The 11,992-nt window shown below is 30.8% G+C and overlaps 1 protein-coding gene across 1 annotated transcript; it reads right to left on the bottom strand.

The window, feature by feature from the left end:
- Window positions 1-1,031: 1,031 nt before the first annotated feature.
- On the bottom strand, window positions 1,032-6,265 carry LOC146724497 (uncharacterized). The gene is made up of 6 exons (XM_085479682.1): window positions 6,209-6,265; window positions 5,982-6,120; window positions 5,725-5,899; window positions 4,988-5,166; window positions 4,703-4,857; window positions 1,032-1,342 (listed from the first exon to the last, which is right to left on the bottom strand). Exons 1-6 carry the CDS (start codon window positions 6,262-6,264, stop codon window positions 1,195-1,197), a joined length of 852 nt encoding a protein of 283 aa, XP_085335808.1. The 5' UTR covers window position 6,265; the 3' UTR covers window positions 1,032-1,194.
- Window positions 6,266-11,992: the final 5,727 nt, after the last annotated feature.

Raw genomic sequence — 11,992 nt, 5'->3', positions numbered from 1 at the left:
CTTTTTATTATTATTTTATAATTAAAAAAAAAAGTAAAATCAATTTTATAATTAAAAAACAATTATTTATTTATCTCATATAAAAAATACATATAATTTTTTAAAAAGTTATAAATATATATATGCGTATTTTATGTTACAATGATGTAATAATGTATATGTATAAAAAAAAATTATATATATAATATATGTACAATACATGTTTAATAACTAATATATCAATTATAAACGCAAAGTACATTTATTTTAATTAAATTATAAATTAAACTATTACCGCTGAAACTACTTGTAACAAGAAAATCCTACACTGGAAAAAAAATTTTGTTGGATTAACAAAAATTCTGTTCGAAAATGGACGAAACGGAATTACTGGTTGAATCTACCAGAATTCCTTTTAATGCAACAAGCATCTACCAGAATTCTTTTTAATGCAACAAGCATCTACCAGAATTCCTTTTAATGCAACAAGCATCTTGTTTGTACAACAAATCAGTTTATTGGTGCAAATAAGATATTTGTTGTATTAAAAGGAATTCTGGTAGATTCAACCAGAATTCCGTTTCGTCCATTTTCGAACAGAATTTTTGTTAATCTAACAAAATTTTTTTTTCAGTGTACTCGATCTTATTTAAGTCCTATTATTATAAAAAAAACCATAAAAATAACAAAACGCTCGTGTATAATTTAAAATTAATAAACCTAAAAAATAGGCCAGATAACGAGCAAAAAATTTTTTTAGATGTAGAAATAATTGAACTTCATCATACTTTTATAATACAAATAAATAAGTTTTAATTATTTCTACATCTAAAAAAATTTTTTGCTCGTTATCTGGCCTATTTTTCAGGTTTATTAATTTTTCCTATTATTATTTTGTTTTTGGGGAAAAGGCCCCATCCCCGCCTTTTCCTGTGAGGCACAACCAAAAAATTTGCCCCTCCATATCTTAAGCCTTGTGTCCACATCCGAGAATTCGGACCGAGAAGTTTGTAACCAATCAATTTGCAGCTTTTACAGAAAAGCGGCTATTTTATTGGCTACAAACTTCTCGGACCGAATTCTCGGATCGTGGACACAAGGCTTTACCTGAAACAGAAAACAAATAAATTAGAGGTGAGAACGGCCCCTCCCCGCCGATCCCTGTGAAGCACGTCCCAAATTTGATACTGCTTCTCTAAAGTACTTAAAAAAATATTATGTTGACCATACATTACTTTCTGTTAAGTACTTCAGTACTTCCATATCGTCTACGCGTTCTGTGTCCTCTTGGATCTTATCGTCATCCACGTAATTTTCCATTTCAGCATCTTCATGGATTTCTTCAGCGATGTTATCCTCATCCCTGGTGAAAAATAAAAATTGTCAGAATTCTCCTAAAGATTGCGTAAAATCAGAATATCTGAAAATATCGGAAATATTTTCACAATAAGCAACGTCCTGCTCTGTCTTTGAATGTATTTCATTTATTATTTATAGCGATACAAAAAAAATCCAAAAGCGTCATTTTATCTTTAATTTCCATTGAATAATAATGTATATTAACGTAAATCGCATTATTTGATTCTATTTTTTTATCTATATAGCAAAAAATAAAGATATAATATAATATTAACATTAATTTATATCTCTATATAAATATTATGAAATGCATTCAAAGATAGGACAAAATATAACCCCCATAGCAAAAACACCAGTAATATCATAGTGATATGTTCTAGATGTCATTAACGATATGCGAATGTCCGCTTTATCACAATAAGTGTAATGTCACAATGATATCATTGTGACACAAGCGGACATTCGCATATCGTTAATGACATCTAGAACATATCACTATGATATCACTGGTGTTTTTGCTATGGGGGTTATATTTTGTCCTATCTTTGAATGCATTTCATAATATTTATATAGAGATATAAATTAATGTTAATATTATATTATATCTTTATTTTTTGCTATATAGATATAAAAATAGAACGAAATAATGCGATTTACGTTAATACATCATTATTCAATGGAAATTAAAGATAAAATGACGCTTTTGGATTTTTTTGTATCGCTATAAATAATAAATGAAATACATTCAAAGACAGAGCAGAACGTTGCTTATTGTGAAAATATTTCCGATATTTTCAGATATCATTGTGACATTACACTTGTAATACAAGCGGACATTCGCATATCGTTAATGACATCCAGAATATATCGCTATGATATCACTGGTGTTTTTGCTATGGGGGAAATATTACAAAATGTAATAAAAAAATAGGGTAAAATGTAAAAACATCATACATTTCACCCTATTTTTTAATTACATTTTGTAATATTTCCCCCATAGCAAAAACACCAGTGATATCATTATTAATTAATAATAAATTCTGAAAAATTATTACAAAAAATTTAGATTTTTAAAACATTTTTGAGGAAATTATAAAAAAAAATTTTAAGGAATATTTAACATTTATATGTATACATGTAAAAAATTTTTATAAAATTTATAATATGCAAAATAATTCAATACTATTGTCAGAATATTTATGGATAATTTTAAAGTGTTCTATTTAATATATATATATATATATATATATATATATATATATATATATATAATATATATATATATTAAATAGAACATATATAATACAATATAACAATATATAATATATATATATATATTAAATAGAACACTTTAAAATTATCCATAAATATTCTGACAATAGTATTGAATTATTTTGCATATTATAAATTTTATAAAAATTTTTTACATGTATACATATAAATGTTAAATATTCCTTAAATTTTTTTTTTATAATTTCCTCAAAAACGTTTTAAAAATCTAAATTTTTTGTAATAATTTTTCAGAATTTATTATTAATTAATTACTAGCTTTTCGGTATATATAGTCTATATTAAATCTGTTTTAACACAAAAAATTAATTCTTTTTTTGTATTACCGCAAACTACTTCCACATTTGTTGTTCGACTTTCACGAAATTTATACCAAAATAAATGTTTAAATTTTTTTGTAGATGATTACTATGTTATCTATTTCTTTCTCCCAGATATTTTCTTTTCTTTTTTTAAGACACGCTTTCTCTCTCTCTCACTCTAAAACACACGCGCTCTCTCTCTCTCTCTCTCTTTAAGACACATGCTCTCTCTCTCCTTATCTCTCTCCCTCCCTCTTTCTTTAAGACACACGCTCTCTCTCTCTCTCTCTCTCTCTCTCTGTATGTGTGTGGGGTTTTTTAAGTTTACGCTTCCACCCACGCATCCACCCACACAATCGCATATTTATGAACGGATTTTTTAAAAAATTGGTACCAAAATGTTGCAAATTTTTGGCGACGATGTGGTTTTTTCAAGTGTTACACCTCCACCCACGCATCCACCCACACGCATGCGCATTTATGGACCAAGTTTCACGAAATTAGTACCAAAATGTTGCAAATTTTTCTGAGAAAGCTGCTGTGTGGTTTTTTTAAGTTTTATCCCACCTACGCATGCACCCACGCATTCACACATTTATTCACATACTTTTTTGAAATTTGTAGTTAAATTTTGTTGGAGATGGCTACTATGATTTTAACAAATTTTTATCATCCTATTCATCCACCCACGCACCCATGCACCCATTTGCATACGCATTTATTGACTTGGTCACACCAAGAAGTAATTTTTAAAAAATTTGTGTACGTATTTGTGATTATGTGTGCAATTCGTGTAAATAAACCTTTAATTTGTATGCAATTTTCACGAAATTAGTACCAAAATGTTGCAAATTTTTGCAATCACAAACATGTACACAAATTTTTTTAAAATTACTTATTGGTGTGACCAAGTCAATAAATGCGTATGCGCATGGGTGCGTGGGTGGATAAATAGGATGATAAAAATTTGTTAAAATCATAGTAGCCATCCCCAACAAAATTTGAGTACAAATTTCGAAAAAGTCTGTGAATAAATGTGTGAATGCGTGGGTGAATGCGTGGGTGGGATAAAACTTTAAAAAACCACACAGCAGCTTTCTCAAAAAAATTTGCAACATTTTTGTACCAATTTCGTAAAAATTGGTCCATAAATGCGCACGCGCGTGGGTGAATGCGTGGGTGGAGGTGTAACAATTGAAAAAACCACATCGTCGTCATCTTCAAAAAATTTGCAACATTTTGGTACCAATTTAAAAAAAATCGGTTCATAAATATACGATTGCGTGGGTGGGTGCGTGGGTGGAGGCGTAAACTTAAAAAAATAAAACACCAGTTTTCTCAGAAAAATTTGCAACATTTTGGTACTAATTTCGTGAAAATTGGTCCATAAATGCGCATGCGTGTGGGTGGATGCGTGGGTGGATGCGTGGGTGGAGGTGTTACACTTGAAAAAATCGCATCGTCGCTATCTCCAAAAATTTTGCAACATTTTGATACCATGTGTTCAGAAATATTGCAAAAAAAGATTTTTTTCGCAAAAACATACCCTCCTCTGAGGAAAAAAAATAAAAATAAAAAAATTAAAAAAAAAACTCCACAGCAGCCACCCCCGAAAAATTTGCAACATTTTGGTACCAATTTCGAGAAAATCGGTCCACAAATGCGGAAGTAGTTCGCGTACAGACAGACAGACAGACAGACGGTGCTTATATATATAGATGAATTGTAAAATTCCTAAATTAATGAAATTTTGAAAATATAAATATTTTTACCAGAGAGCGTCCTCCGTATCTTCAATCTCCTCAGTTTCCTCCGTGTGTTGAGTCTCTGTTAGTTCATCGTGGCCACCAAGTGAATCGTTCTCTAAGTTTTCGTCATCATCGATCTCCTGCTCAGTCTCCACGATATCTTCAAATTCTGTAGTTTTCTGTAATCATAAAGTTTATTCTTTTTAGAACTAGTTGCACTGGTTCAAAGTTTATCTTTTTTTCTTTACATTGGAAGAATTATCAACTAAAAAAAATAAAAAAGTAAAAGTAAAAATAAGAAACACAGACCTCATCTTCGTTGTCTATTCGGCGGCGTCGATTTGGTGGGACGTCCTCCTCATTTTCTTGGCGTCGTTTCTTATTGTAACGCCATTTTCTGGTTTTAAGACTTTTTAAAGCCTTTTCCAGGGCGTCATAAAATTCGACGTTGTTGGGATTAATAAAATATTTGTTTGAATTCATGGCATCTGAAAAAATATAGACAAAAAACACTTTAGTTTTGTATTCAATGACCCCCCCCCGCGTATTAATAAAAATTAACTTGATAAATACTTCAATTTTTTGGAGCAAATTCTTAAAGTTATACATATGATTATTACAATCATATATCTTTCAGAATTTGCTTTAAAAAATTGAAGTATAAGGTCATGATCATTTTTATTTTTACGACCCATAATAATTACATTTACGTCATCTTTAATCAAATTTAATAACATCCTAGTTGTTCTAATGCGTCATCTACAATAGGATTTTAAGATTTAAAATTTAAGAAATTAACCAATTGCAATTGACTTTAGAGAAGAATAATGAATATTAGTCAATTTTTTAAATCTTAAATTTCTTTCTTAAAGTCCCATTGTAGACGACATATAAGGTTGGTCAATGACAGCCGTTTTATTTTTTAGAAGAATGACTGTGATTAGCCTACCTCAAAACGGAAGTTACTAAATTCAATTAAGTTTGACGTGTAAACGTAATTAATGTAGGACACATGCACATCATACACTGACAGTATTTTTACAAACCTTGACATGCCTGAGCGAAGCGACTGTCCCGCAATTTACAGCCCCCTCGTTGTCCACTTTTTCTATTTAGAGTGAGGTGTGATGAAACCTCCTCGTCTTCTGGAAATACGCTGCGAAAATATTCCGCGGCGCAATCTATTGGATTGGCTCGTCCAAGATAAATGAAGTATCTCACCTAATACAAAATTTTTGATAAAGTGAAAAATTACTATATATATTTGTGTTAGAAAATATTATATTTCAAAATATATCCTTACCAAATCATTATAAATTTCTTCATCAACTTCTTCGAAGGCCAAGAAATCATCCACAGTTTTAAATGAGACCTCCTGTGGCTTTGTTGGTCTCTTTATTGTAGATTCTTTTAATAATCTTTTTATAGTTTTTGCATTTTCACTGTAAAAAAATAAAATTATGTAATTAATGTATTTATAAGTATTCAGTTTTGCTTGCTATTCTTTAATAAAATCATAAATATACTTACTCGGTTTTATTTTCTATAGAAATTTGTCGTTCTTCCATTCGACGTAGTTGATCCATAATGATTCTAAAATGAAATTTAATGCCTTTATTCGTGCACATAAATGACTATTTTTATTGTAATTATTTTTAAAACTTACTTAGAGACTGCATTATTTCCTTTTCTTTTATCAATTCTTCTCTATGTGTGGACAGGCGATGGGGAAAAACTAAACCCAAATGATCCGATTGGTTTTTTTCCCCTTTTTTGTTGTGAAGGGGTTTTTAAAAAAAAATTTGGTGTTTTTTGGGGGGAATGTTGTATAGATGCGAGAAGCAGGTGACAAGGTTTTTTTCGTTGTTTTTTTTGTGTGGGGTTTGAATGATGGGGGACTTTTGCGTGAAATTGTAAAGATGTGGAAACGAGCGTATAATGTTTTTTTGGGTTTTGTAGGGGATAAGTTTGCGGAAATTATGGTTCGAAGGAAAAGGAAAAAGGATCTTGTTTTTAATGGTTTGTGGAGGGCATGTTTTATTTGAGTGTTGGATAAAAGAGGTGAGGAAAAGCAAGGAGATAAATATGGGATTGTAAGATACGGGGTGATGCTGAGGGCTTGTTTTGTTTTTTTGTGAAGTGAGTTTGTTAGGTTTGTGTATGGTTTTGTGGGTTTTTTTTTGATTTTTTTTAAATTTAATAAAAAGCAAAAAGCTTTCCCCTTTTGGGGGTTATTCCTTTTCCTTTCCTCGTCCTCGCTTTACCATTTTTTAAAAAAACTCTCCGCACATTTCTTCCTTTTTAAGCTTATTTTCATTCTTTTATCGTAAATTTAAACCCGATAAAAACTTAAAACGACAAAAAACTTTTTAAAAAATAGTCCGTTTTTGTTTGTTTTTTTGAGAAAGGGTTTAATTGGTTTTTTAAAGGCCAGAGAGAATGCACCCACTGAATTGAACTGATATTCAATTTTCCCCCAATGATTTTCCAACCAGGGTAAAAAATGAAAATCCCGAATCAAATAGGATCTATATCCTTCGGGGGCCAATAATTTACGGAAAAACTTTTTGCCTTCTTCAAATCTATTATAATAATTTACAGATAAAAAGAAATCGAAAGGTACCATGAATGACATGACAAACCAAATCATAAAATTTCAATCTCCCAAAAAATCTTTAACCGCTAAAAAAAAAAGATCACGCAAGAAAAAGATGCTCGAACAAGACAAACCCTTTGAATTTTTAATATTTTGTATTTTCCCGATCCTTTTTACTGATAGACAAAATTTTTTTCCGGTCTAAAATCTAAAAAATGGCGACTTTTTTGGGAATTAAAAAACTGGGGGGCAACCCCCGGTCCCCGGGAAAGTTGACTTTTTTTGGGTCATTACAATTTTTTGTGTGATTTGTAAATTTAGTCGCCTTTTACAATCTGTTGCAAAGTTGATAGGTTTCGGCAAGCTTTGCGGAAAAAAATCAATTTTTCGTATGGAAACATAGAAAAAATTTAATGACCAAAAAAATCTAACGTCATCTAGAGATGTAAAACAAGGGGGTTTTTTAAATAAAAAAAGAAAATTTGGACCATATATATTTGCCTATTTACAAAAAAATTTTTTAAACTGTGATGCAAATCAAGACGGTCTTTTTATAAGGAAAAAACTAAGCAAAAAAACGAAGGGAATGTAATAAAAAAAATTTTTTTGCAGTAGGGGGTTTTTAATCCGTAAAAAAAAACTGGGGGGTATAAAAGAAGAATTGACATTTTCCGTGGCCCTTTTTAAACCCCCATATTTTTTCATTAATTGCGGTTTTTTTGAAAATTCCTTAGGGATTAATTCGCCCCCAATTTGTAGACGTGGTCATTTTTTCAAAAGATTAGCGAAAGTTTAAGTTTATTATTTTCCAGTGCAAGGGGAAAACACCCCCGGGGAAGTTGCCAAAAATGGAAAAGGAATTTTCCCCCTAAAACCCCCAAAAGAAGAATCACCCCCTTTGGTTTAAAAAGTGAAGCTGACCCGGGGGGTTTTTTTAAAAACTTTTTTAAAAAATTTTTTGGGAAAAAGGGAAAAAAAGGGATGTTTTTAACTCCCTGTAAAAACGGGATTTTTTTTTCGCATGAGTATATTTCAAAATACAAAAATTTTTAGAAGGGTTCTGAAAATTACGCGAGTTTTTTTGGGGTTTCAGTATTTTTTAAGCTCATCACTTTTGAAGAGATTTAAGCAGCTCTGAAAATTTTAGCCTCATCAAATCCCAAACTTTAAATTTGATTCATTAGAAAAAACCCAAATTTCCATTTCCGGGTTTTCCCAAAATTTCCGAAAGGGGAATTTTTCCCCTTCTAAAAAATTTGAATAAAAACAGCACTGGCAACTTTAAATTCTCCTGAAAAAATTTTTTTACGCGCATTTTTTTTAAATTTTTTTTAAAAGACACGATAACTGTAGAAAAAAAATAAAAGGGGTTCGAGGGCCCTTTTTTGCTAAAAAAAACATATTGAAATAAAAATAAAAAAATTAAAAAAAAAAAAAAAAATGTTTAAAAAATGAAAAAAATAAAAAAAGTTGAAATAAAAAAGACAAAAGTTTTTTCTCTTTTTTTAGTCTTAAAAAAAAAATTCTTAAAAAATTCCCCAAACCTCGTCCCTTTTTTTTTTAAAAAAATTCCGCGCAAAAAAAACCCCGTGTTGCAAATTAGGGTTGGTATTGTTTGTTGAAAACATAAAAAAAAATAAAAGTTTCTGGGGCCCGTAAAAATAAAAAAAAAATTTTAAATATAAAAGGGAAAGACCAAAAATCGCGGATGACATGCGTTTTTTAAACAAAAATAAATTTTTTTTTTAAAATTTTTAAAAACCTGTGCAAAAGGGGACCAAATTTTTTTTGGACGGGCCCCGATATAAATTTGGAATATCCCACAAAAATTTTTTTAATTTCCCTTATCCCCTTTTTCCCCAAAGAAAAAAAAAGTGCGAAAAAAAAATATAGACCCCAAAAGCCGGGGAAATGGGGGAAACGAAACCCGAACCTTTGTTCCGGGGGATGCTCTTCCAAGGGAGATTCAGACCTTTCATTTATACTTTTCTCTTTTAAAATATTAATTTTGGGGTAAAAAAACCCTTTAACCCCGGGGGTTAAAAATTTTAAAATTTTAATTTAGGCTCTTTAAAATATAAAATAAATTAAAAATATAAAATAGGCAAAAAGACCAAAATTTCGCGGATGAAGTGCGTTTCTAAACAAAAATAAATTTTTTGTTAAATAAATCCCTGTCAAAAAGGCACCAAATTTTTATTTTGGCAGGGGCCCAAAATAAAAATTTGGGAAATAACTTAAAAAAATTTTTTTAAATTCCCCCGTATCCCCTACCCCCCAAAGAAATAAAGTGCGAGAAAAAAAAGACCAAATCCAGAAGGGGGAAATTTCAAACCCCCAGACCTTTCGCTTGCGGGCGACGGCTCTTCCAACTAAAGTATTCAGACCCTTTTTTGTTTTAATTTCTGGGTTTTTTAAAATTTTAAATGTTGGAAAAATAAACCCTTTTTAACCGCGGTAAAAATTTTAAGAGTTTAAATAGGCTTGTAATATATAAAAATTTTAAATTTTTAAAAATATAAGATGGGAAAATAAGACCCAAAAAATCGCGGATGCAGTGCGTTATTCAAACGAAAAAAAATTTTTTTTTGAAATTAAAAAACCGTGCCAAGGCAAAAAAATTTATTGGGGGACCGGCCCAAGTAAAAAATTTTAATAAACTCTACAAGGGGGAATTTTTTTTTCCCTTTGGGGCCCCCCACCCCCCCAAAAAAATAAAGTGCGAAGAAAAATAAGACCCGGGGAAAGTGAAAAAAGGGAATCAAACCCCCAACCTTTGGGTTGGCCGGGGGCAAGCTCTTCCCCCTGAGTTTTCAAAAACCTTTCGTTTTAACTTTTCTCTTTAATATATTAATTTTGGTTTAAAAAAACCCCCTTTTAAACCGCGGTATAAAAAAGAGTTTAACTAGGCCGGAATAAAAATAAAATTTAACATATATAAGAAGGAAAAAAGGCCAAATCGGGAGACAGTGCGTATTCTAAACAAAAATAAATTTTTTCTTTTAAATTTTAAAAACCTGTGCACAAGGCCCAAATTTTTATTTGGGGAAAAGGCCAGATTTTTAAAATTTGGGGAAAAATTCTACAAATTTTTTTAATTTTGGGCCCCTTTCCCCCCCAAAAAAAAAAGGGTGCGAGGAAAAATATAGACCCCAAAATCGCAAAAACGGGAATCAAACCCCCGAGCCCCTTTGTTCCCCGGGGGACTCTTTTCCCAAAATGATTTTTTAAAAGACCTTTTCCCGTTCTTTTTTTTCCTTTTTATAATTTTAAATTTTGGTAAAATAAAGTTTTTAACCAGGGTTTTAAAAATAAGAGTTTAACGGGCTCGAAAATAATAAATAAAATTTTTAAAATTTAAAAGATGGGGAAAAAGCTAAACGCGGGGGACAGTGCTTTTTAAACGAAACTAAATTTTTTTTTTAAAAATTAAATATTTTGCCAAGGCACCAAATTTTTATTTGGGAAAAGGGCCCAAAGGGGTATAAAATTTTTAAAAATTTCTCAAGGTTTTTTTTTCCCCAAATTTTCCCTTTCCCCCCAAAGAAATAAATGCGGGGGAAAAAAATAGACCGAAAGTCGCGATGGGGAAAACAAACCCCGGGCCTTCGCTTGCCGGGGCGACTGCTCTTCCAAAGGGAGTATTCAGCCCCCTTTGGATTTATATTTTCTTTTTTATAATATTAAGGGTTGGAAATAACCCCTTTTAACCAGCGGTAAAAATTTTTGGATTTAAAAAAAGGCTCTGTAATATAAAATTTAAAAATTTTAAAATAAAAGAAGGCAAAAATAAGACCCCAAAACCGGATGCAGGGTTTTTTATTCTAAAGGGAAATAAAAATTTTTTTTTTTAAATTTTAAAAACCCTGTGACAAGGCCCCAAAAAATTTTTCTTGGCCGGCCAAGATATAAAATTGGAAAAAAATTCTCTACAAGAGTTTTTTAAATTTTAATTTCCCCCCATTCCCCCCTAAAGAAAAAAAATGCAGAGAAAAATTTATAATCCGAAAGTGCAGAATGGGAAAGGGGGGTTTTTTTTTGGGCCTGCCCCAAGAAAAAAAATTTTGGTTTGCCTTTTGACAGTATTAATTTTAACGAAAAATTTTTTTCGTTGAATAAGAGTCACCGCGTTTTGGGCCTTTTTTTCCAATTCTTATTTGTTAAATTTTTTTAAAAAATTTTTCGACCTATTTAAAAATTTAATTTATACACCTGGTTTAAAAAGGGGTTTTTTTTCCAAAACATTAAAAATAAAAAGAGAAAAAGATAAAAACAAAAAGGCTGAATAGCTCATTTTAAAGCAGCCCCGGGGAACAAAAAGGGCTCGGGTTCGTTTCCGATTCTGCGCCTTTGGATTATATTTTTTAAAAATTTTTTTTTTGGGGGGGTGGGGATCATAAAAAAAACTTTGGGGGGTTTTTTCCAATTTTTTATTTTGGGCCCCGTGCCCAAAAGAAAAAAATTTGGGCCTTGCCCACAGGTTTTTAATTTAACAAAAAAAAAATTTAGTTTCGTTTAGAAAAACGAAATGTCATCCGCGTTTTGCTTTTTCCCCTTTTATTTTATTTTTAAATTTTTTAAAAAAAAACCCCCCTTTTTTCTTTATTTAACACGCGGGGGTTTTAAAAATTTTTTTTTTAAAATTTTAATAAATTAACGGGAAAAAAAATAGAATCAAAAGGTTTGAAAGCTATTGGAAGGCGGGGCCCCCCGGGCAA

The sequence above is a fragment of the Nylanderia fulva genome, unplaced genomic scaffold (genome assembly GCF_048542155.1).
Source record: "Nylanderia fulva isolate GAGA-0341 unplaced genomic scaffold, ASM4854215v1 Scaffold128, whole genome shotgun sequence".
Taxonomy (NCBI): Eukaryota; Metazoa; Arthropoda; class Insecta; order Hymenoptera; family Formicidae; genus Nylanderia; species Nylanderia fulva.
The sequence above is the reverse complement of the archived record's forward strand: the minus strand, read 5'-3'. Positions and strand labels throughout refer to the sequence as shown.